The sequence below is a fragment of the Seriola lalandi genome, unplaced genomic scaffold (assembly GCF_002814215.2).
Source record: "Seriola lalandi dorsalis isolate HSWRI2012SDOR001 ecotype SW California unplaced genomic scaffold, Sedor1 jcf7180002054285, whole genome shotgun sequence".
Taxonomy (NCBI): Eukaryota; Metazoa; Chordata; class Actinopteri; order Carangiformes; family Carangidae; genus Seriola; species Seriola lalandi.
Window position 1 is genome coordinate 597253 of NW_019524838.1, and position 25061 is coordinate 622313.

Consider the following 25061-nt stretch of genomic DNA (forward strand, 5'->3'; position numbering starts at 1 on the left):
AGTTCTCTTTGATTTTAGATCTGACGTCCATAAAAGAGAAAGTTAAGAGATAAAAGAAAAGAAAAAAGGAGATTTATAAAACAGATATATGCTTTTATCAGCCTCAGATCCAGTTTTAGACTGAAATTCTCAGAGGTTATTATTGCAAAGTGAGGTGACCCGGGTTCATTCTCACTTATTACATGAGGTTAGATCAGGTTTTGTATTTGTGTGTGCTGCGAATTAAAATGGTGGTCAGTTCATGGTTAGTCTTATTGTTAAAGTGAAGAATGCAGTCAAAAACAAAAGGTCCTCACAAAGATAAAATACGTGTTTTTATTAGTGTGTGCCTGGGTTATCAGCAGATAAAAGATAAATGTCTAAACACACGTTGATAACATTTCATTTCTGTGAAGCGTATGTTTTCTTTCTTTCTGAAAGTTAGATGAGAAGATTGGTACAGCCTCATACTAAACATAAAGCCAGCAGCTTGTTAGCTTAGCTTAGCATAAAGACTGGAAACAGCTGGTCTGCCTCCGTTCAAAATGTATTCAAATGGCCCTGCCAGCACCACTAAAGCTTACTAATTACACATTATATCTAGTTTTTTGTACCAAAGTGTAAAAACAGTGTGGTTTTACCAGGGGTGATATGTGTCAGACTATTTCCTGGCAGGGCTCAGTCACTTTCTGGGGTCTTAAACTTATTTCCCAAAAATGACAAACTATCCCTTTAAGGAAGTTGTGGGCACTTGTTTTTAAAAATATTATATGTTTGTTTGTGCCAATCTGCTAACCATGGGCTGTAAAAGCTACAGGCAATAGTCCAGCAAGCAGTCAGCAAGGCAATTATGATCTTTCAGACATCAGAGTAAGAGTAAAAAAACAAGACTTAGGGTTTAAAGACCCCTTTAGTGGCCCCTTGAGCCTGTGCTGCCATCCTGACCAAAGGGGTCGGAAGCATGTAGTTATGGAAAGACTGACGCCACCATCCTCAGAGCGCTGTGCTCTCACCATCAGGGCTAAAAATGGAGAAAGCAGTCTTAATGATGAGCTTTTTGTAACATCCGGTGGCATGTCGTCTGCTGCCACTCATTCCTCTCTGGCGTATTTGGTGCTTCTGAGACAGTGTGCAGATGGAAGAGCAGGCTGTGCCTGTTTAGCCCAACCTGATGATTCAGACTTGTTAAAGTCCCTAAGGCCTTTCAGGTTCAATCACCATGGTGATGCCAAATATTTCCTCACCAGAACTGGCTGTCCTCTGCCAAGTCGCACGGAACCACAGTTGTCTTTTCTCTCACATTGTTTGCAGATTACAGCAGATTAGATGTAATACACCTTGAAATGTATTTTATTGTCTACTGTGATTTGTGAAGCAGATTTAATGTGTATGATTGCATGATGAATTACATCCTAAAGTGTGCAACTGTAATATTTCACTTCACTTTAAATTTCTGGCTTTACCTTTTTCTATCAATCTGTTTGTGTCCTTGGTAATACATGATACTTACACTCTCTTTATTCATGCAGCCGGAAGAATCCCAGGTAAACATTTCAAGTTTGACCTTTTGACTTTCAAATTGTGTTTTCCTTGTCAGCCTTTCTGTCAGCCATATCCAGTTCTTTTCCAACTGCACTTTACACCACTTTCCTTCCCTTTTCTGCCTTGATTTCAAGATAGAAATAATACTTCTTTACCAGGCTGGTTATATTCTCACTACCTCACTGAATGTTCCAACCTAATGAACGCAGACAGACACGGTATCAAGGAACACACTGTATTTTATTTTTTATACTTTGTGACTTGATTAGACCAAACCTCACTGACATATTGAGATCATGAGAGGAAATAGGTGCACTGGTTCAGCCAGCTGCTCTGCCTTTAAAACAAGCAGTGCCTATATCCCCCAGAACCAAGTCATAAAGGAAGGCCGCACTCCAGCAAAAAGATTCACCTTATTATTGCTGTCCTATATAAGCATAGTTAATACCAAGATGATTATGTTTGCCTTGTTGAATAGGTTCCTCCCATAATATGAGGCATTTTTGCATTTCATTCCATACATTTATCATCAAAATAGGATTTAGGATCTAAACTTTTCTTCCATACACCTGACATTTAATAGCCCACATGAAAAGACTGATGGGTTGCAGGTCAGCTGTGTATTTCCAAAGAAGACAGATTTTTTTGTGTTGATTTTGTTTTTGAAGATCTCTTTTCTGTCTCAGCTTTTTTGTTTTGGATGATGTTGCAGTTACAAATATTTACGTTTCCTCTTGCTTGGAGCCTTATATTTCAGGGGTTAGCAATTTGCAGAAAATGCTGCAACCGCCTCAGGGGCCATACAAATGTTTTTGCACAGTTAAGCAAATTAACTTTAATTCATAGTGCACATTACTGCTAATCATTTTTGAATGCCTGCTGTGGTGTTTTAGTTTATTTTAAGTGTGGTTGCTCCCACTTCTCAAGCAGTTTCTTTTTGTTATATATTATTATTTTGGGGGCATTTTGTGCCTTAATTTGATGGTGGCATTGGAGATCTGACAGGAAATGAGAGGAGAGAATGAGAGAGGAATGACATGCAACAAAGGTCCCTGGCTGAACACGGCCCGGGAAAGTTTCATAGTCAGTGCCTGACCCCTTAGGCCACCAGGCTGCCCCCATTTGTTTCTAGTCATGTTGCTACAGTATCAAAATCAAAACTTTAAACCTGCTTGGGTTAGATAATTGCAAAATGAACACAATATCTGTCTTGATGGTGTTTATTTTTCTGGAGTAAGTGCAGACTGATTTGAAAAGGCTGCACTGCATTAGAAATGTGGCATATGTAATTCTGTATCACATTGTAGATTTACAGTATATGGCACATGCTCTGGAAAATCAATTGAGAAACTTGTCCATGGATATAAGGAGATGGTAGGCAGTTGGGAGTTTGTTTTCTTTTTTTGTCTACTTTAGTGAATTAAATATCTGACAAATAGGTAAAAATAATACTTGCATCCAGTTGTTTCCCACACAGATACGTGCACTGATTAATAGATCCATAAATATTCAAAAGGATCAGCTACCACAGTAAACAATATGGCAATATGGAGTCTCTAATGTTAGACAGCCCAGCCAAACTGCATTGCCGCACAATAATAAAACGATTTTGACTGAAATGAATGCAAAGTGGATATTCACTATCTCAGCAAGTTTCAGGAATCTGATTTGTACTCACTTTACAGATTTTAATGAAAAAACATAATTACATATGATGAAGAGTATAGTATGCTGGGAAAAGGTCTGCAGTAATGTAAAATATAGAGTACATGCTTTTCAAAAACAGTGTGGCCCTTGAACATTAGCCTGCTTCTTTGAAAATATACAGCACATTGTGATGCTTTCCTGTCCGTTTGTCTGACATACACCAACATGTAAACTGCATTGTATGATAGTTTCCCCAACCGCATACCTTCCTTGTTAAAGCATATTGTAGTTCAAGGTTGATCTGGTGAATGATTGACTGAAATACCTGTTAAACTATCGCGCCATTCTTTTCCCTCCTGTTTTTGTGCTTCTGCATTTTGACCTTGTGACGTGCTGAACCTCAAGACTATACATATAGTACATGTACTAGACCGTAGACATTTTATTTTGCAGTGTTTCTTTTTTCACAGTCTGGTCTGTGTTTGATTTGTGCATATGTTTCTTTTATGTCTATTCTCTGTACCTCAGGGATCCTGGAATGGCCTTTCTGGACCAAGCTGGTGGTCGTGGCCATCGGCTTCACGGGTGGACTGGTGTTCATGTACGTCCAGTGCAAAGTCTACATCCATCTATGGAGGAGACTCAAGGCTTACAACCGGGTCATATACGTCCAGAACCGACCAGACACGTGTAAAAAGCTGGCGCTGGAGAAGCCCCCTCTCATGGAGCCGAGTCTGGAGAACAAGGAGGCCCTGGCCCCCACCCAGTCGGACACAAATTCCTCCCAGTACACAGAGACAGAGGACTACAGTATGGAAGTGCTCCATGTCTGACCAAACAGTCCATGCCATTGGTTGTCCTACCCATACTACACACACACACACACACACACACACACACACACATAAACACACACCCACACCCACACTTAGGCCCACCATGACTGAGGAACGACCAGACACTCCCCTTCCTGTGATCATCGTCTTCTTCTGGTCATCTTGTCTTCCCACAGAGACAGACAGACCACGACTAACGTCTTCTATCCACATCCCTCCTATCAGACCTTATTCTTCCATCGACCTGTACCCTCAGTCCACACCCTCGCCTCTCTCCTTCCCTAGGACTGGACTGTTTTTACTGACTTCTGTAAATGTCTGAAGAGGCTTGGAGCATACCACTCTCTGCGCGCGCACACACACACACACACACACACACACACACACACACACACATACTCTTGTATGTACACCTCTAGGAGAGCAGGACTGAGACAAATGGACTCATAAACGGCTCCAGGGGTTTACACTTCTCTGATGCGTGGTTTGTTTCCTTGTGGGTTTGTTAGATTTGTTTTTACATCCTGTGAGTCTTGGGCTAACCCTCCGTGGATCAGTATGTAGCGCCGCGCATCGGATCTCTGGAACATTCCAGCCACTGCCATCTCTGTTGCTGTGGTCTGTCAAGTCCACGCTGGTCTGGATCCAACCAGGCCTTGATCGGGACATGCATCGAAGCACTTTTGTTTTTTAGTTCCCTTTCTCTAGCTCCTCTCTTCTTCTTTTTTCTCTATTATGAATTAAGTCTTCTATGTTAAACATGGGGGAAAGCACACTCAAAAAAACTTGGAAATGTTGGTTTCCTGTTTTATTTGACATTGCATTTCTTCATACGCATATATACATATATATAAACCCTCCCATGGATGACAAAAAAGGAACTGGGGTTAAAAAATCGAATCGTGCTGAAAGAAACATTTGGTTGATGGGTTTTGACTATGAAATGTCAGACTCGTAGCTCTAATGCAGATAATGGAAAATCCAGCCACATGACTTCTTTACCCCAACATGAACTTTCTGAAGGCTTTGAGAATGTAAACTTTTTAAAAAATGATTAAAAAATGAATAAAATATACAAAAAAAAAAACAACATTTTTTACTGGTCACAGGAAATTGCAAGATAATTTCCATGTCCATAACAAGAGCCTTTGGGCATAAACAAAGTCGCTCGTGTTTTTCTATCATGCGAATGACACAGTATTTACAGTGTGATATGTGCAGTTTTTAATATGTTGATTTGTTTGCTTAGTCATGGGATATGCCTTGGGAAATCTGCAGCTGCCTATTTTCAGTCTGACCTCCTGTCACTCCCACTGTGCAGGCGGTGCATTAATTGATTCCAAATAGATAGTTTGGATTAAAACACTGGCAGAATAAGCTTTAGGCACACTTTACAATCCATCTCCACAGTTATGTTAACACACTTTAGCACAGAGTGCAAGGTGCCAGATGTGATGTTTCAACATGACATTTAGGATCATTACCGAGCATTTCGGATGAGCAGAAATCTCAGTTTCAGTGTCTTGTTTCGTCTTGCTGGAGTCTCTCACATGGTAGAGGATGTCTATTTTAGTATTAATCACAAGACAGCCAGCATGTTCCTGCTAATTTGATTGAACGTTTTTTTCACATCTGGCCTTATGTGGTCTAAATGACACAAGTTGTTCAGCACCTTTTTGTTTTTAATTTCTCAATAGAAGCACAGTGAAGCACAGCTTAAATACTGTCACTGCATTACTCCAACAATGTAACATTTTCACTGTAGGTCATTACATTCATCAACAAACAGATCATTTATTTTGCAATAAAAGCAATGCAATACATCCATATGCTCCCTACCTGTGACAGACACAGTCAGCTCATCACTCATCGATGAGCTGACTGGAGCGCCACCTGCTGGTGTGAAGCTGAAGGTGCAGCCTGAGGTGGGCAGGAGCTGATTTCTGGGGGCGATGTATTTTGGGGCTTACAGTCATTGTAAGTGCTTTTGTGTATGTGGGAGCACAGCGATGCCGGGCTCATGTTGAGCCTCACAGCCATTCCAGCAACACACACATTTTTAAAGTCTTTGATAACAGTGTACTGTCTGTGAACAATGATGGTCCAAATACATACATACTACATGACAGTTTCTGCTCAGCAGCAGCAATAAATGAAATCAGCGCTTTGTTTTCTGCAACAGTGCATACCGTACTTGTGTTACTTGTGTATATGCCCCATGGTGACTTGAGATCTGGAGTCTAATACAATTTTAATACATAATATGAGCCAAGGGAGTAGTTGTGTGTCAAGTTGGATTAAGACCTAGTAATGAGAAGCTTCTCTGAAACTTCAAACCCCACGAGGCTCAGTGCAATTAGACAGATAAAAAGTGCAATTACCCTTTTGTTGTTATTCTATTCTATAGTTATGTACTGGTGTTTAATGTCCAGGATGTCCTCTGGGTATAAAAAGTTTTTGTGTTGTATTTATTTTTAAAAGAAAACAGAGTACAATTTGTTCATTTAAAAAAACCCTTTCATTAGTAATTTTATGCAACTTACACTTTGTTTTTTTTTCCCAGGCATAAATACCAGAAAATCACTTCCACTTTGTTTTGCACTTTAGTTTGTCATTTAGATATTAGTGTTGTAAAAAGCGTAATGTGAGTATCTGCTCTTTCTTCTTGCTTTTTAAATTGCTTGCTGAATTATGTTTTAAATATGCAGAGTATAGACATTTAATCACAGCATCACATTTGAATGTTACTTGTTTTTCACATAAAACAACATGGAGTATTCTGACGTTTCCAGTTTCTTCAAAATGGAGGATTAAAGATGGACGGTGGATTGTGCTTTTTCTTTTTTTTTTTTACTTTCTACTCATAGGAGCTGGCTCCTTTCATGAAGTCTGAGACAGAAGTTTTGATGTAGTCTTGATGAAGATTGAGGCCGCTTTAGGACGCTTTTACAAGCAGGCATGTTTCTGAGAGCAGCTTTTTCTTTCTCACTTTATTTCTTAGTGTCTCTATCACCATGAACTGATTTCTTCATTTCCCTTCAATCCTACTGAGCAGGATATCGACTGAGAAGGAAAGGTACTTTCTCAGCCTTTAAGTCTAGTCTTTCTGTCTTTACCCTGTCTCTTCCACTTTATCATGTCTGGGAATAGTGTAACTTGCATAAAGCTACAATTGTTTACTACTGACTGGACTTGAACATATATGACTGTTCCCCTGTCTTATGATATCATTCCACAAGTTTGTCTGTGAATTTACTTTGGAATAGTAACTGTAAAGAATTTGGTAAAAGTACTTATGTTTTTAAAAAAAAAAATATTGATGTGTTTTCAGTTTAATTCCCATGTTTGAACAAAGTATGTAGAGTTTAAAAGAACAACCAAATAAAAATTAAGTTACTTTTAATGGTTTGTGTCTTTTTCATGTGTTCTGAATTTAAATGTAAAGGTAACAGGATTTCTTAGTGACAGTGACACTGTTACAAAAGATAAAAGAAGGTCAAAGGTTAATGTTGCATAAGTAAGATCAGATGTATAGCAATGTAACTTTTTATTTTTCACAGTGGGTGACAGCCTCTGTTTTACACTCCTGACAAAGGAGCTATACAGCTATAAAACACATTTAAATTGGCACCTCCATGGAATAAAATTTAATCCAATTTCCACCCGAATAAATGACAGAAAACAATTGAGAAACAAAGCTGAGGTTTGGAAACTGGGTTTTTGGTCAACACATGGATTTAAATCTACAGTCATATCAAAATCACACACACAAGAGTTTCCTAACAGCATGTTTTGACAGCTCAGTAACACCAGCAGAACCTCAATGTAAAATATTAAGTGGAGACATGATCATGACGTTTATTCCTCAAACAGCAACACTGTTGGGGATTTTGTCAGGGGACATGTTGTAGTATGGCAGCTTCTTTCCCTCATTCCTAATCTTGATGGCGCGGGTTATCTCTGCCAGCTGCTTCCTGAACTTCTCCATGGCCGTCTTCACTGGCTTCTCTATGAAGTGCTCGTCAGGATACATGCCCAGGTACAGCTGCAGAGAGAGAGGGGAGGGGGGCAGGTCATTCAGTGCATGGAAAAAAAAGACATGTTATAGCAGAGGGAAGCTCCAAACTTATGATTGTCTTGGCTGGTGCTCAAAAACAACCCAGTCTGGCATGAGATGTGTGTGTGTCGACACCGAGTGCCCTTTCTGTACCTCGTTCTCCTGGTACTGGCTGAGGGCCCAGACGGCCCCCAGGTGCCAACTGGAGCGACCGCGGTCAGGGAGGCTCTCGATGATCAAGTTCACGTCTGTCACACCCTTCTGGGTGGGTGGGGGCCTCCGCATGGTAGAAGGAGCATTGGGGATCCAGGAACACCAGTCATACTACACAATATAGACAAAGATACAGTATGTGTATGCGGCAATGGCAATGCAATACTGTATTTGTCACAGCTGCAGTTACTTTACAGATTAAGATTTTACATAAAAACATGATAAATTTAGAAAATCCAATGCATCATTAAAGATTATTTGTCTTGTGAAGGGTCTTCATGTGGTTTCATGGATGGAGGTGGAATTATTCAACAAGTACCAGTTACCCTTTTCCATCCCATTAATGGCAGCCACTGGACTAAACCTAACTGTGTATGAAGTAGTTAAAACCAACTCCACCTCGCCCAGCAACAAAAGTGCTTAAAATGCACATTGATGCATCAATATTAAGAATCTTATAATGTCATATATAATAATACATCAGTCTCAGGCCCATTTTTCTGCAGAACCAGCACTGTTTCTTTTGATAGGCCTATTTTATTTTTCTGATAATACTTCTGTGCTTTTACTTAAGCAGGATTTTGGATAAAGGACTTGTGGAGCATATGTAGTTGTTGTGGCACTTTTACTTCAGTCAACTACTGTGTGCAACAGACTACACGCACACTAATACATAATGCATGTCAACTAATCAACAAGAATCTGTGTAGTGTAATTAAAGTGTAATTTATATATATATATTGTTATTGAATAAATATTGATTATGAGATACCAGATTTATCTATTTCTCACCTGTCCAAAGTTGACAGCTGCATGCTGAGACGAGGCAGTGAACACAATGACGGTCAGGTACTCTGTCAGCTCCTCACGTGATTTCACAGACTTGGGAAACTCTGTGCACAGATTGTTAACAGGCAGAGCTTGAATCTTTACATAACTCCACTTGTCTTCTTTGGCAATGGTTGCTTTGTAAAAGCTCCTTGCACCATGCACTCAGTTCATGGTGAAATGCAGGAAGTGTAACCTATTACAACAGTGGTGCTCGGTCAGTGACACCATCAGACTCCTGTCTTTACCCTCAAACCATTAATCTATGACAGAACAAATTTGAATTTGTAATGCTGTCTGTTCACTGTGTATCTGTCTTCTCCAGAAAATCCTAGACTAATGAAATATTGAAGAGGAGTGAGTTGCTTTTCTCTGTGAGAAAGGAAACTTTACGCCTTGGTTAGCTGCTGCATTTTGATTGTTGTTAAAAGTTAACGGAAAAATTATACAAAAAGGGAGGTCTGCAATGTGTACCCACCACAGTGATCGAAGTCTTGCATCCCGAAGCTGCACACGTCTTTAATGAAGGCCTGAATTTCATCGTCTCCCTGCACCTTCTCCTCGCTGGTGTAATAAATATGTACCACATCAGACACGAAACTGCCAGAAATAAAAAAAAATAGGACAGCGGTCACGTATAGAGGAAATAAAAAATTATGTTACTTCACTCCTTTTGAAATTCTGTCTTTATCTCTCTCACACACACATATACAAGGGTAGAAATGGCCTCATGGCTTTTCATTGTTTATGCGTTGTCACAACTGTTTCCTCTCCTTCAAAAATACAGACTCTTCCTTCATGCTGTCTACACAAACTCCCAAGGGTGGTTCTACCAGGGTGGCATAGGGTGGCAGCTGCGATTCCTAAAAATACATTCTTTCCTCAGCTGCCACCCCAGTTTTGGACAGACTAATTCAAACGTATAAATAAAAAGCTGTGGCCGATCGGATGGAGTGAAACTCCAATGTCCCAGTGCAAGTGAATGCAGCATGATATGATGTTCTCCATAGACCCCTAGGTTCTGTTGCACTGGGGTCATAGATGTATCTCTACAGGGGGCCTCCATTTTGTAGCCAGAAAGCTAACAAACATTAGCAGACCCGCTAACACAGCCCTAGACGGAGCCGGGCGGGGGAAGGGGGAAGAAATAAGGGAAGAGCGGCAGATAAGTAATCACTTGGTCGTCTGCTTTGGACTTCTCATGATGATATTTATAACCTGGAATACTTTTATGAAGAAACCCTTTTGATTTTTGTGACCTCTGGACCCTTATGGACTCAAGGAATACAAACAATGAAGAAATGGAGCGAGAATCTGAGTTCTACACGTCTAAAAGGTAGGCAATCACCACGCTCCACTGGTATAGAATGTTGGTAGATATTAACAAGTCATAGTTATGTGCTTATGTTACCGCAAAATGAACTGAATTTTTGAGTTTTAGAGAATCTAACTGAGCTAACGCACAACCTGTGTGTATTGACAAAAATTTAAGCATTTACTCTGAGCACCTACTGATGGGCCCATGCAAGGGCCAGCGGGCCCCATGACGTTAATACAAAAGTTTGTAAAGTGCAAGGCCAGTCCAGTCCAGTCAATATACTGTGTTTGCTAGCTAACAGATGTGGCTGAATGCTTTGGGTAGGTAACAAGCAAGCTTATTAAAATAGTTTAGTCTGCTATGTGAGAAGTTGTGTGAAAAAACGTTTGCCATTTAATCAGTATTACTGGATAAACATTGGGTAATTTGGATTGTTGGCAATAATAAATGTGCGGTTCACCAAGTACAAGTGACACAATAACATTTACTTAAAATATACTAAAGGTATGACCTACCTCACTACATCTAAAAGACAAATATTGTACTTTTGACTTCATTACAATTCTATTCTTCTTCTTCTCTTACTTTGAAGCAGCGCTTTTAGTCAGAGGAATTTATTTTATTTTATTTTGAGAGTGATTGATCATACACTGTGTTCATCCCAGGAGAAAAAACACTCACAGCCAACTCCTCCTCTGTCAGTCATGTTTGAACCAGTCAGTGACCTAATGATGGCTATGTTAGATAAAGATGAGGCACAAGATTCTTTGTCAGAGCACCTTTGCTGTGTTTACAACCACACTTCATCACATGATTATTGCATTCAAGTTGGGGTTATAGTTGACAGCTGAATGGAAATAACAATACAAGAGACGTGCTTGTTGTTTATCATAATTATTGCAGCTGTCTTTGCATAGATTTTGTGGCCCCTACTGGTCTAATATGCAAAGTACAGTATTTTATGGTAGGGCAAGTCAGCTTTTTTGTCTATTCAATGTTTTTCTCATGCCATAAAAATAGTTTTGATTTGAAAATCTTAAAATATCTTAATTTGGGGGCTTTTCCAATCAAATACTGATATATGTGTTTGTTAAATCAGCATACATACCCTTGCCACATTTCAAGTTTCCATGCCACCCTCTTGCCACTCCATGAATATTTCTCTGCAAACGCCAGAAACTATTGTCTCTAACCTCTTTGTGGCCTCCCATACCCTGTAGCCATCATCTCTGTAGAAGTATGTGGGCAGCTCCTCCTTGCTGTCCATGCCATGGGACTTGATCATGTCAGGGAAGCACAGAGACCTGAAGGTCAGAGACTTCATGGCCTTCTGCACCAGCTGGACGTGACCACCTCCACCTGTTGCATTTGCCTTGATGAGGATGGAGAAGAAGCAGCATCATCACACATCATTCCTGCAGCTAGTGATTGTGGTTTTGATCTCTTACTTGAATTCTGTCCATCCACAAACAAACCTTGTCAAAGATGCCACACTCACAGATGAGCTGCTCTCTGGCCTTGGTGTTGATGGCAATGGTAAAACGAATGTGTGGGATAAGCAGCTGGGAGAAGGAGCATCAGCCAGTGAGTTAATAAGTCAGTCAACCTATCAATTTACCAATGAATCACTTAGAGTTTTACCTTATACACAGGGTGAACAGCAGGGAGTTGCCTGTACATGGCGATCGCAAACACCTCTGTCATCAGATGTGTCCTGAGCAGGTGTGTGATGGTCTGGTGGTACTGGAAATCAGCCGAGCGCACCCAGATCTTAGCCAGCATCCAGTCATACTGACCATCAGTGGGCAGGAAGATCGGGGTGTTCTTACCAGGAGTCTGGCCAAGCTGGAAAAGACAGAGGATGAGAGAGAAAATCAATTTATACTGAAATGTCACCTGGAGAAGGAAATGTTTTACTTTTCATAAATAATATCTGCTGTTGCTCAGCATCAATGTACCTGTATGGCTATGGGCAGGATCTTGTTCTGAGCGTTCTTGTAGAGCAGACAAATGGGAGCTGCCAGGTACTGCAGCGTGCAAGGGTCTGTGCAATTAGCAGTGATGTCCTCCAGCACATCGTAGTCTACTATGTAGATGTTCCCTGCCTGGAGCCAGAACATTGCTTTACATTGTGCATCAGCGGGAGAATTGAAGAGAGACATAACGTTGTTTTAAAGATGCCACATGAGGCACCATCAGTAGTTAGCCTTGTCAAAACGAAGATGACCACCAACATTTTTATTTTGGAAATGGAAAATGAAGTTAAATAGATTCACAGGGACAGATAAAACCATGTCTACCTCTATTTCCTCCTCCAGAGTCAGCTCCCTCTCCAGGCTGACAGAAACCATCTCATGAGTGACAGGAAACTTGTCAGGAAGTTTGGTGCATTTTTGGATCATTACGGGGTTGCAGCCATTTAGAAATTGGTATCCAAACATGAAGTCCTCCCTCCAGTGTTGCATCACATACTCTACAATACAATACAATACAATACAATACAATACAATACAATACAATACAATATAATATAATGTAATGTAATGCAATATGATATAGTTTAATATAATGTAATACAATAAACTATAATACAAAATATAATATAATATATTATACCTGAGATTGTGTTTTTGATTCTCACAAAAATCTTCTCAAAGTCAGCAAAGTCATTCCAGGAAGACTGGAACATGTGCATGAACTGGTTCACAAACAGGTTCTCTATTCTGGAAATTCATGGTTATCATCATCATCATCATCATCATCATCATCATCATCATCATCATCATCACCATCATCATCATTGTTATTCTTATAACCATCATTAGTATCATAGTCACATCAAAAAAGGTCAAAGTATAAATCAGATGCATGTTCCTGTAATATGTCAAACTCTGCAATTGAAATGCATTCTGGAAAAGAAAATTACATTTCATACTCCATATGTATTTATGATTTTGCAGCAAGAAGCGGCATAAATGCCAATTAACTTCAGCAATTTCCGTCTGCAAAGATGCGGCAATTCGGACACATTTGAAGCTCACTATGACAAATTGCAGGACTCGTTTTCCATCTCAGCCACTTCCTGCAGTTCATCATCATACATCATTTTCAAAGGTTTGTTATTTTTGCAAGAACTACTGCATGATGCACACAGTTGTGTTTTTGACCTGTTTTGCATTATTGTGTCTACATTTGTGCTCACACATCTGCATGGAAGCACAATGCAAATGTCCCTGGTGATAAACAAACATTTACACCTCTCTTTTTCCAGGTAAGCCTGAGTGCAGAAAATGTTTTCAAGTAGAAGCTCAACATCTGATCATGACATCGTGATGACTTTAAGTGCACAGCTCCACTGACTCTGCCCTGTCCTGAGGGGTATCAGCTCTCTTCACAGCTATCTAAACCAGTTGAAGCTTTACTGAAGCAGGATGTTAAAAAGGAACACATACGCCTTACTGTAGTTCAGGACAAAGTCCACTCCTTTCTCACTGTCAAACTGGATGTCCCGTGGCAAATCCTTGTGTCTGTTAGCATCTATGCTCATAGGAAAGCCTGGCTGCCATTCCCTCCATCTATAAAAGACAGCAGATTTATTAGTGAGCAGCCTCAGCCCCCTGCAGTTCTGAATACAATGACAAAGTGCATGTGAAGAGTGAACTTGCCTGTAGGTTTTTCTCCTCAAATCCAGCTCTTTTTGTCTGTGCTGTTTGACCACGCTGGTCTTGTCGTCCTGAGGCAGATATGCTATGACAGACACGAGACAAAGTGAGCGACATAACACAGCTTATTTGTAGTTTTGTGCTGCGGACTCTGAGTAAATGAACTGATGACTACCTCGTCCATCTCGCAACACCACTTCCTTGTCATCCACCAGCCAGCGGAAGCAGGGGAACTCCACATAGTCTCCAGATGGGGTCTTGACTGTGATGTACCTGCAGTACCAGTCATCGTGCATCCAGTACTTCTTCTTCTCGATCTTCACCAACACAATCTCACCCAGGTCCTCCCCAACTCTCACGTTATAGGAGTCCACCTGTAATATAGTCTGCAGCTAAATTAAGGAGTATGTGCTGGGAAATAGTGTCATTTACTGAACTGGTCGTGCGACATTAGTTAAATCTTATTACTAAGTCTTAATACTTCTATTTTATATAAAGGCATTGTTAATTCTTTGTTATATTAAAAGACATAAACTTAAGCTGCAAAAACAGTTTGACATATGCAAAGTAGAGAAGGTTTTAGGAAGCTGAAATATATGTGACTTTAACAAACCTTATGTTGAAATGAAAACATTATTAAGCTCAGTTGGCTGTTTTTCTTTCTACTTAAATTTTATCATTCTTCTAAAACTGATATTTAATTTTTACTAAACTTCAGGTTTGCATGGGACAAGAGGTAAAACTGAAACAATGTTTAGTGGATGCTACATTTCATTTTGATAGATCTTTAAAAAGTAGCTCTAGACCCAGTCGTTTAGATTGGCCTTCACTTATTTTTATCTCTATTTTATTTATCACTTTTATATTGTGTTTGTTTTTTATTTTATTTTAGAAAATATTTTAGTAACATTGTGGAGAGAAATTTCTTCAACCCTAGACAGTGCATATTATATATATATCATAAAGGACAACAAACATAACTGTTGTCAATCTCAAATTACAACTCTATATGTTGATATAAAAGAGGAAGAAGTTACTACAAAGACTTTCAACACACCCAGTCTCTGCGTGCAGGTGTCAAAGCTCACCATTCATCAGAGGATAAAAATGATACACTCGGCTCTACAGCAGTATAACATCACTTACCGCCCCTCTCTCAAAGTCATTGTACAGAGGTTTGTCCAACAGCGTTCTCTCGCTGCATTGCTCTGTGCCCACCAGTGTAATGTAGATATAGTCATCTGTCCCTGCGAACCACATATTTCCTGTGGCAATAGTCACTGTATAAGAAGACATGGCAGACTCCAATAATGTCCAAATGCCCTCTCAGGATGAAGAAATCTGCAGGAAAGCAATTCCACTCCCAAACATGAAAAGTCTGCAGCGAGGTTTTGTCAAAGGCAAGTTTTCCCTTCCTGCTCAAAACTGCATTTCACCAACAAACACCAAGAAAATGCGTAATCAGGCAGAAGAAGGCGGAGCAGGAAACACATGAGCTCTCATCCCCTCCGTGTTGTAGGTGACATCCACCTTTACACTGTAAATGAAGTCACGATATAATGTGACCGTCCTTATAGGAGTACAGACCTGAACGTGGGAACAGGAGAAGTTATTATTACTAAGTTGATATCAAATTACTTCTCTTTATCTGCAAACAGGAAGGTGTTTTTTTTTATTTTTTTTATGAAAGCATAATAGAATGAATTCGTGTAACGGGATGAATTTGGATTAACTGTTGTGCCAACTGATGATGTAGTATTGAAATGCATCAAGGAACATATGAATGTACATATCTTTCACACATCACATTTACCAGTCAAATCAGTATGTGTCATTGGTCAACAACAGGTAGTGTATTCCAGCTTCAGTTCAAGAAATAAATGCAAATGAATCAGAGTTCCTCTGCAGTGTTACAGGTGAAACAGGAACACCAACATTAGAAGGGCTGTGTACGTGTGAAACACAAAGTGGGAAATGGAATTAACTTATTTCAGCTTCACTGTTTTTTTTTCTCTTAAATGATTGAAAGAAAAAAACAAAAAAACAAGTCAGTCAGTGCACCTTCTCCCACTTTAAAAAAAAGGATGTAACAGCATGACAGTGCAGGAGAGGATAATTAATCACATTCAATGACAAAATAAAGATACAAGACTTGGCACTGTTTTTAAGAAGGTGACATGTAATGTAATTCTGCTTATAAAAAGAAAGGCAGGCAGAATTGAACATGTAAAAAGAGAAAATAAAACTGACAAACATAATAAGAGGCATTTCCATTGTTCAGTCACATCTAACAGAGCCTGATAAAGTAGTACAGTCATTATATACATTTACATCTATAAATATCTGAATATTCCTCATCTTATATAATTATCTGTTGCAACAGGGACAGCTGATCTGATAGGAGACTTTGACAGGACACAGAAATCAAAAGAGCAGTACATGAAAGCTTATGTAAACAGCAGTACTGCAGATACATAAAAAAGCAGAAATGTTACTGAAAACTATATTTTGTTTCCCAAATGGAGGCTGCCACTTATCACCAGTGAGAGTATGTGATTATACTCTTAAGCCCAGGCAGGTGGGCACAGTCAGATACTGCAGTCCATTTATTCTTACATACACAATCATTAGTTACATAGAAGTCCCTCATTTACTCGCAATTTTCAAGGTGATTTGGGAGAATTATAGGTTTGCAAATTTTTAGACTTTTGTTCAACACCACCTTCACACACAAGGTGTCCAGCTGTTTGGAGCGGCCGGATGATTTCCATTTATTAGATGAAAACACGTCAAGGCTAAAAACAGAAAATGGGAATGAACATTTTGGTTTCGATGCAGCGTGTACAATATCTGGCTACAGTCATCTTCAGTGGTGCCAACTGTGTCAAAACCTAGAACATATCTTTTCACTGCTTGATGTCTTTTCTCATTATGCATCTGAGGTGGACTGTTGTGAACAAAAGTTTGTTTTTTTTGTACTGGTTGATGGGTGGCAACCATCCAACTGAGGAACTGCTAGTGACTGAAGCCTTTTCGACATCCCACTTCTTCTACAGTAAACGACTTTCAAAGTATTCAGTAGTCTGTGCAAATCATCGATTTATACTTAGGCAGTGGTTCCCAACCTGGAAGTCTGGACCCCTCCAGTGCGTCACACAATGACACTGGGTGTTCACAATATGATCAAACAGCAGTTAACGCCACGATTTTAGCTTGAACACACCCTCTCCACAAATTTGGAAAATGCATTTGAATGATGTCACCTTGTAATTTAGGGGCTGGGTGATTCAGGGTATGTAAGAGATTGTTCACAGAATGTTTTAAATGGACAGTTACTGGATTTTCTCTAGTAAAGGAAAATACCTGTTCAAATGAACACTGTAAAATGGGACCAGGATCAATAGAAAGTGTAATAAAAGTGGAGAATTAGGTGTAAAGTTATACTCTTTAATGGAATAGAAAAGAAGAAAAAAACATTGAGTTCTGCTGCCCAAATTTGTGTTTGTGTGTTTGGACTTTATTCTAATTTTTACTTTTTTGTGAAATTTTGTGTCGCCTCTTTGTTGGTTAACAAATATTTTAAGGGGGTCACAAGCCAAACAGGTTGGAAACCGCTGTTCCGAGGTATGTGCTTTTTGTAATTTCTCACTATTCATTTGCAGTGATCTGAAAGCTGAGGCAGCAAGCATGTGGAGAAACTCCAATGAAACACATCAATCACTCTGGTGAAGTAAGACATTTGAATGCAGACGAAGGCAAGAGGCTGAAAAGGGAGGATGCTTGTACAGCAAACTGATGAGGCTTCACCCAAACACTGGTGGTGAGTTGATGGTGCATGATTAAACAACACTTTCATTCTGTCATTAATGTTCAGCCTTCCTGGGCAATAAATGCAAACAGCATTCTGGCAGAACCGGGTTAAAAGCACTGCATATATTATACTCACTAACTGACGACTTGCTTTGGTTAGGCAAAACAGAAAAAAATATAAAGAGCCTACTCTCGCTTGTATTTGATAAGAGATATATGAAATATGTGTATGAGTGTTGTATCCAGCTCTGATGGTAAACAATTCAATTTGTGTTCAATGCTGCCCCCCAGTGGCAGCAGGTCGCTAAATCAATAAATACACAAAGAAAAAGCTACAGTCATGAAGTGCAAATTTCTCCTGAGTTCCTTCTGGCAAACATCAGACCTACATCCATATCATGTAGCAATGCTAACATCTTAAACACCTCTAAATATATTTCTGATTACAGCAGAGCATCAATCTACATAATACAATATCATCAACGCTAAACATCTTCGAGCACATTAACCAACATAAAAAAGACAAAAGGTTTTTTCAGCAAATGAAAACACATACAGTAACTGCTCTAGTCAAGGTTTGGCAATAAAATGTGAAGTTGCCTCAAACTGAAAACCCTGCAGGTGAAATTTTGTTATATTAACCTTAGATTTGTGTAAAAGACAAAGGCAAAGACGCACAAACATAATCGTCTCCTAAAGTTACTGCAACCCAAATTTAAAGACACACAAAGCACTGAATAAATAAATCATTATGAATCATCTGATTACGTTAAAGTTTCAGCCACCTTTCAACAACGGCCAAGTGGGTAAAAAGGACACATGATAAACAATGAAGAAAATGTGTAGTTATAGAATTGAAGTGCTCGGGGGTGATATACTGTTAAAATAAAAGCATATCACCGAGCTTTGGAAAGAAACAGAATAATGGTTAATAAGCTAATTTGATCATTTTAAGCTGGAAGAGACAAGTGAGACTGTGTGGACATCTGTGTCTGCTGTGTGAGTGAGAGGGCTGCTACACAATCAGACGGTTGTTGTTGTTGTGTTGTCAACAACATTGTTTAAGAGCATATCCTTGCCCCAAGCCATCCAACCAACCAATCCAGATCAAAGATGCCGCTGCCCTGCTCTATCCATGGAGACACTGATGAGGGATTTGTTCATATTCAAACCACATGTCGTGTGGTTGAGTAAATCATCACTCATGAGGTGGCGAGTCACATAAGCAGGAAATAAGAGGGAATGAAACAGACATAAAGTACCTCACTGTCTGATATCCAGCATTAACTGACTTCCCTGGTACCTTCAGTGAACCCACAGGAAAGACAATTTCCACATTGAAGAGTTTAAGACGTAGCGAGTGAGTCTCGGATCACTCTGTGAAGGAAGCATCGAGGTTGAGCTGCTTTAATGACTCAGAGCCTACGGGCCCAGGTACAGACTTGGGAGTTAAAAAACAGTGGCTAGTTCAGGTGGAGGACCTGCTTCATGAACTCATAGGTGGTGAAGGCCACAGCTTGGGAGGGGACACAGCGGATGTAGTTGAGAGAAAGGCCTCGGTACAATCCCTTCTTGACCCCATACTCTGTGTACACATACTTCAGGGTCTTGCTCAGCGATCTGTTTAGGTGCAAGACAAGATATATATTAGAATGATGCAAAAAAACATTAAAAAGCTGCTGCAGTTTGTGTTTTTACATGTTTTTCTCTTATGTGATTTTTTTATGTCCTGAGGTTTGTGTGTTTTTGTTTTGTTTATGACCTCATTGAAATGAATTCCTATTAACTGTGTTGACTGAAAATAATGTATGACATCTTTTTACAGGACATTTTTTTATTATTGACATTTAAAGCATTTTAAATCAGCTGTTTTCTTGTTGAGTTCTGCCTGTGCAATGGGGAACTAAAACATATTGATGAACTGCAGCAATATTAAGACAGAAAACTTTATCTTGGATATGAGACAAATGACCTTCTAGAGCACTGATAGTGACTGAAAGCATTTAAAAAAAATAAAATAAAATAAAAATCTTGAATATTAAGGGAGAGGAGATGATGCAAGAACAATGTGCAATGTTTGGACTGGCTTAATGTGACCTTGTTCAGGTATGAACGGTATGTTGCTGTAGTTTTACAGCTTATTTGCTACTCTACTGCTTAAAGTTTTGGGGTTTAGTATTTTATCTAATGTAAACAGCCCAACTACCTCTGGAATTTTTTCTTCACTTATAAGGATGCAGTTCATCAAACTCTGCTTACAAAACCAAATGTGGAATCAACTATTTCAAGTGGAAACTCCCCATTTTGTATCCAAAACACTCCCTTGTGTTTTTTCTGATTTCTTTTTTAAAAACATGGACCCCTAGCAACAGAGAAGATGAGAGAAACGGGGGCCAAACATTTATTAAGAACCGCATATTGCAGAGAGTGCAGAACAACTTGCCTGAAGCTGCTGTAAACAGCTTAATTTTTAAACAACTCCCCCACTTAGAGGCACTAATGACTCCTTCGGAACAGACATGAGTCCCAATTGATCATCTTTAGCTAGATGATCAATTCACCAATTACTTATGAAAGGATGAAATTCATCAGCGCTGTGTTATGTGAGCTGTTTTCATCTCCATAATTACCCTCAGAACACCCTTACAGTTAGTGTGTCACCCATAAGACTACAAGTTGACTGCAAAACCCACAAATCAAAACACATCACAACAATACTCTTCAATGATACTAGTAAATCTAGTGGCCAAGATATGCGCTTCTTACGTGCATTTCTCAGAGTCAGGAAGCACAGCTCCTAACTGCATTCTTCTCCTAGCCACATCTAAGGGGTACCTAGTGAGAAGAAACACAATGTGACACATCAGTGCAATCAATAACACACCCCAGCCAGAAACCACAAATTAACCAGCCATGTTGTCGGCTCATCATCTGTGTGGGTCTCGCCCTTGAAGCTTGTCGGCTGCCTGTCTGTCTACAGCACTTACGATATTGTCTGAGCGATGGCACCGGCCACCCCTCCACAAAGCAGGTTGACGTGGGTTTTCAGAATGAGGACTTCAGGATTGTCTGAAGAGGGGCGTCCCAGCAGGTCTGGGAAATGTTTCAAGCCGAGGCTCTTCAGGGTGCCGTAGGTGAAGAATGAGAAACCTGGAGGATAAAAACGAGCGGAAGACAAAGAGTCAAGCTAACGCAACACAAGGAACACTGTTCACAGTGATTCTGGATCTTAAACAAAGACTGGTATCAGTCACCTGCATAAGGAGCCATTCCAATCAGTGTTGGCGTAAGCCCCCTGTAGAAGCCTGAAACGCCCCCTTCCTTTACAAAAACAGAAAAACAGCCATTGCAGGAAAAGTTGCATTGAATGTCACACAGAGCATTTGATTTTAATGCATTTTAATGAAAGAGAGTCCTATTTGTCTGAGAAGTTAAACACGTGCAGATCACCTTAAGGTAGATGGTGTGGAAAGCATTGGCAATACCAGTGTAGCGATGCTCTCCTTTCACCTGGAAGGCCAGTCTCGCTCGTATCACGTCCAGAGGGTAGGTGCATATCACCGCAGTCATCCCTGAAAACACACAGTATGAGAATAAACGTGGTAGAAAGACAGTTTGTGAATATGGTTATGATTCCTCACTATTTACTCACACAATTCGGCTGCTAGGTCTACTGTACTCTCAATCTCTTTATGCTGATGCAAGCACACGTAACTTTCTTTGAGATTTCATAACATACATATCAAGGTGTGACATTTACTTGCATCGTGGTGATGCACTGTGTCACATTATGAGAAAGTCTGCACTGAGGTGACAGATGTAAATATCTATGATTCAAGAGGAACAAATAACGTGTTCTCAGCCAACAATCAAAAAACAAACCTGAGAAGAAAAAGTTGTCAGTGCAGCACATGATATCCCACTGGCACTGACTGAAAAAGCAAGTCTTATCAGTTTGAAGAATAAATTACCTGCCATAGATCCTGCCATGAGGCGGTGGATGTGTCCAGAGATCCCAATCTGTTTACTTAGCAGCTGTAAAAGGATCAGCAGGGAGGAAACAAAGGTTAACGGGTTCACCAATAAAAAGAAAAAAAATGGACTGTATTTCACTTCAACTGTAGTAAATTGTCCCTACTGCCACAAAACACACACAGTCACAAGCATATCACATTGCCTTAAACGACCCCCATCGTCAGTTTTACCAAGTTTTCAGAACTTTGCCCTTTGAAAAAGCCTTATTTTACAATTAAGCACATACTGTACCTTTTTGTAATTGTCGAAGGCCATGAACTGGATAGCTCCATAAGGGAATATCCTGACCATCATTGCCCCATTACCCTTGTACAAGCCAAGGAAGCCTTCTTTCTTTGGCACAGCTCTGAGAGTGGAAAACACACCTGCAAAGAAAGATCAGACGTTTCCTCTCATGTGGCACAGATGTTTGAAAACCTATTGGCTTTCCGTGTTTTCCTGCTGATGTTTTACCTAGATGTTTGTAATGGGGGTTCTGGGCTTGAAGAAGAATCTTCACTCTGTCCAGAGGAGCAATGGTAGTCTTGGCACAGCATCCTGCTACACCTAAACGAAAACAGAGAAACACGGAATTAACGAATATATTACTAAATATCTAGCGTAAAACTCATTGGCATCATTTTTAAGTAAGGTTACATGAGGTCAAGTTCTGCTGTGGCAATAAAAACTCAGTTGGTGTTGACTGATGTGTGTATATATATATATATATATATATATATATATATATATACACTGACAAAGACACTGTAATTCACCAAGTGTCTAAACTCCAAGCATTAATTAACAGAAAGTAATATTCTTGCTGGCAAATCACCCTGGCTTGCATGAGGTTTGGGGCACTGCAAGTGGAGTCACCTATCTTAGTATGTAGTAGTACAGTATGGTTAAGGTCAGTAGGAGGGCTGTTCAGACATCAGTTTCTGGGTCAAAAAGGAAGCAGGAGACAGTGAAGCAAAGGAGAAAGTGTCTCTCTGGTAAACAGAGGCTTGAACCTGTGTCCTAGTGTCAAAGTGTCTACTTTAAGTAAATCATCACAGACCTGAAATGGTGATGGTAAAAACTGATGAGTCAGATCTTACCTCCAGCTACAAATGAGCGAAGCCAGTAGTAGTCCCTCTGGGCGGGGGTGCTGCTTATTGCAGGAGGTGTGGAGACTGCAGCCTCCGATGTCATCCTTTCTGCTCAGGAATCTGCCACATCCATGGCTGTGCAATGTGGTAAAAGTGAGCATGTGTGAATTATTTTGAGACAATACAGACTGTATCTCTATGAGCAAACCACTGTCAGTTTTTTAAAATTATTTAAGGCTGGTATAAGGTTGATAAATTATGGCTTGCGATGGGATGTAACTGTTATGGTTCCAGTGGTGAAAGAAGTATCCAGATCCTTAAATAAAACTGCTAATAGCACACTATCAAAAAAAAACTCCACTACAAGGAAAAGCCTTGCATTGAAAACGTTATTAAAGTAAAAGCATAGTACTTTATTCAAGTTTTGAGTAAGTGAGTAAAAGTAACTCATACTATTAGATTATTATCAATATTATTCTATTATATGCATTAATGTACAAGCAGCAATTTACTGTTGTAGCTGAGGTGCAGCATTAGTGCAACTTATGACAATTTTCATTATGGATTAATCTGGTGAAATGTTTTTGCATTGAAAAATGACCATTACTCAGCAATTTCAGTACTAGTTATACATTTTTAAAGCTCTGCTTATGTTTTATGTGTAAAATCTTAATTGGTAAGAGTGTAATGGAGAAGAAGCATATAGTAGTAATGAATGATCTTAGATCTTAAATATACTTAGTTACATTCCACCACAATCAGCAGGTAGATTGAGTCAAGAGACAACATGTACCCCTGGGTGTCTGTTAAAAAGGGATACTCACAAGATAATGAAAACTGTCTGAGTAGCCAAAAGAGCAAAGTGGGAGCTGGGTCTGATGAAATCTGTTCAACAAATCTGTTTCCCCTTCGTTGAGTTGAAGCTTCTCTCGTTTCCCTCCTGCCTCGGGACAATCCTGGCTGTTAACGTGGGGCTTTACCATGGACACAGGGTGGTGTCGCACCGAGGAGCTCGTCGTTCACTGCTTCGGGTTAAAAAATACACTGACAAGAACTGGAGTTATGAATGAATCTGAGGCACTTTGAAGATTCATGTAACTACACTTGTGTCCTTCGCCCGTAGACGACTGACTGGCTAGTGGCCGAAAACAGTCGCATGTTGCTGACGCGATATGACGTAAACCATGGGGGAGGGGACTACACATTGGAACCAATAAACAAACTAATAACCATTCAATAACAACAATAAATAAAAGAAGTGCAGCTCAAATTTTTTCATAATATATTTATATTTCCAACTAACACTTACATCTCAAGATTTGTAAATATCATTAACAAATAGGATTTTGGTAAACAGGAAGAAGACACAATAAAATATTTATTTTGTAAATGCCCATTCACAAGAGTGTATATTTTACCAATCAAACAAACCAAATACATCATTCTATACCATGAAAACAAAAGCGAAAAAATACAACAGACTTATTAATGTCACAAGTCCAGTATTGCACATTTAATGACTGAATTTGAATTTGATTTAACTTATTACTAATAATAAATGTGTGTACGCTTTCAGTCTTCTCCATGAATTATTTAAAGGGATTTAATGTTGTATGCCTCTTTTTCACTTCTCTGTGGTTAACTATCAATTCTCATTGTGTGTCATAGTGTGATCTTAAGACCTTCGTATGTTCAGACTATTTGTACTTTACTGTACATCTGATCTTTTTATATGTTTCTTTACTTTATGGATGTTTGATTGTTGTTGCCATGTGAATGTCACCATTGTTGTGTGTCACAATGTTGTAAATAATAACAAAAAAAAATATTTTATCCATTATGGCATTGTAATATCATATGACTTATTACATGATTTTGAATTTAGATAAATGTATATGAACAAGTCTCAGCCTGCGTATTCATCTTACGTACATAAACGTTCAACCAAACATTAATTACCTTTGATCAAAGATGAATTATCTTTTATTACAATCTTTTCTAGCATAGTCCTGTGTCCACACAGCACTGAGTGCACTGAGGGCAAATGACGTTTGAGATCCATCC

At 39.4% G+C, this 25061-nt stretch overlaps 3 protein-coding genes across 7 annotated transcripts in view; 1 reads left to right on the forward strand and 2 right to left on the reverse strand.

Moving 5' to 3' along the window:
- Window positions 1-4101, forward strand: part of marchf8 (membrane-associated ring finger (C3HC4) 8) — a 77548-nt gene extending 73447 nt beyond the window's left edge. For 4 of the 5 annotated variants that reach the window (XM_087173849.1, XM_087173845.1, XM_087173846.1 and 1 more), the window contains 2 exons: window positions 1509-1523; window positions 3697-4101. In XM_087173849.1, the coding sequence (XP_087029975.1) occupies window positions 1509-1523; window positions 3697-4001 (320 nt within the window). In that variant the 3' untranslated portion in view covers window positions 4002-4101. The remainder of the gene's footprint in view (window positions 1-1508; window positions 1524-3696) is intronic. The other variant, XM_087173848.1, reaches the window with a different exon arrangement.
- Window positions 4102-7302: 3201 nt separating this feature from the next.
- Window positions 7303-15651, reverse strand: alox5a (arachidonate 5-lipoxygenase a). The gene is made up of 14 exons (XM_023405784.2): window positions 15229-15651; window positions 14258-14456; window positions 14086-14167; window positions 13873-13995; window positions 13037-13143; window positions 12721-12893; window positions 12379-12525; window positions 12062-12265; window positions 11896-11982; window positions 11614-11792; window positions 9581-9702; window positions 9067-9167; window positions 8215-8385; window positions 7303-8049 (listed from the first exon to the last, which is right to left on the reverse strand). The coding sequence occupies exons 1-14, from the start codon at window positions 15376-15378 to the stop codon at window positions 7870-7872; spliced, it is 2025 nt and encodes a 674-aa protein (XP_023261552.1). The 5' UTR covers window positions 15379-15651; the 3' UTR covers window positions 7303-7869.
- A 265-nt stretch (window positions 15652-15916) lies between these two features.
- On the reverse strand, window positions 15917-24155 carry slc25a16 (solute carrier family 25 member 16). The gene is made up of 10 exons (XM_023405785.2): window positions 23822-24155; window positions 23007-23132; window positions 22381-22473; window positions 22159-22292; window positions 21864-21927; window positions 21343-21464; window positions 21147-21213; window positions 20880-21042; window positions 20659-20727; window positions 15917-19512 (listed from the first exon to the last, which is right to left on the reverse strand). Exons 2-10 carry the CDS (start codon window positions 23098-23100, stop codon window positions 19356-19358), a joined length of 963 nt encoding a protein of 320 aa, XP_023261553.1. The 5' UTR covers window positions 23101-23132; window positions 23822-24155; the 3' UTR covers window positions 15917-19355.
- Between the last annotated feature and the right edge of the window lie 906 nt (window positions 24156-25061).

What these genes read in the sequence shown, in the direction of transcription:
- alox5a (XM_023405784.2), bottom strand. Translation starts at nt 15,378, where the DNA reads ATGTCTTCTTATACAGTGACTATTGCCACAGGAAATATGTGGTTCGCA. An exon ending in GGTGTTGCGAGATGGACGAG is followed by an intron (nt 14,168 to 14,257) that starts GTAGTCATCAGT and finishes TGTCTGTCATAG; the next exon opens with CATATCTGCCTCAGGACGAC. An exon ending in CTCTGGAGGAGGAAATAGAG is followed by an intron (nt 12,526 to 12,720) that starts GTAGACATGGTT and finishes TTCTGGCTCCAG; the next exon opens with GCAGGGAACATCTACATAGT.
- slc25a16 (XM_023405785.2), bottom strand. Translation starts at nt 23,100, where the DNA reads ATGACATCGGAGGCTGCAGTCTCCACACCTCCTGCAATAAGCAGCACC. An exon ending in CCTTCGACAATTACAAAAAG is followed by an intron (nt 21,928 to 22,158) that starts GTACAGTATGTG and finishes ATCCTTTTACAG; the next exon opens with CTGCTAAGTAAACAGATTGG. An exon ending in TCCACACCATCTACCTTAAG is followed by an intron (nt 21,214 to 21,342) that starts GTGATCTGCACG and finishes GTTTTTGTAAAG; the next exon opens with GAAGGGGGCGTTTCAGGCTT.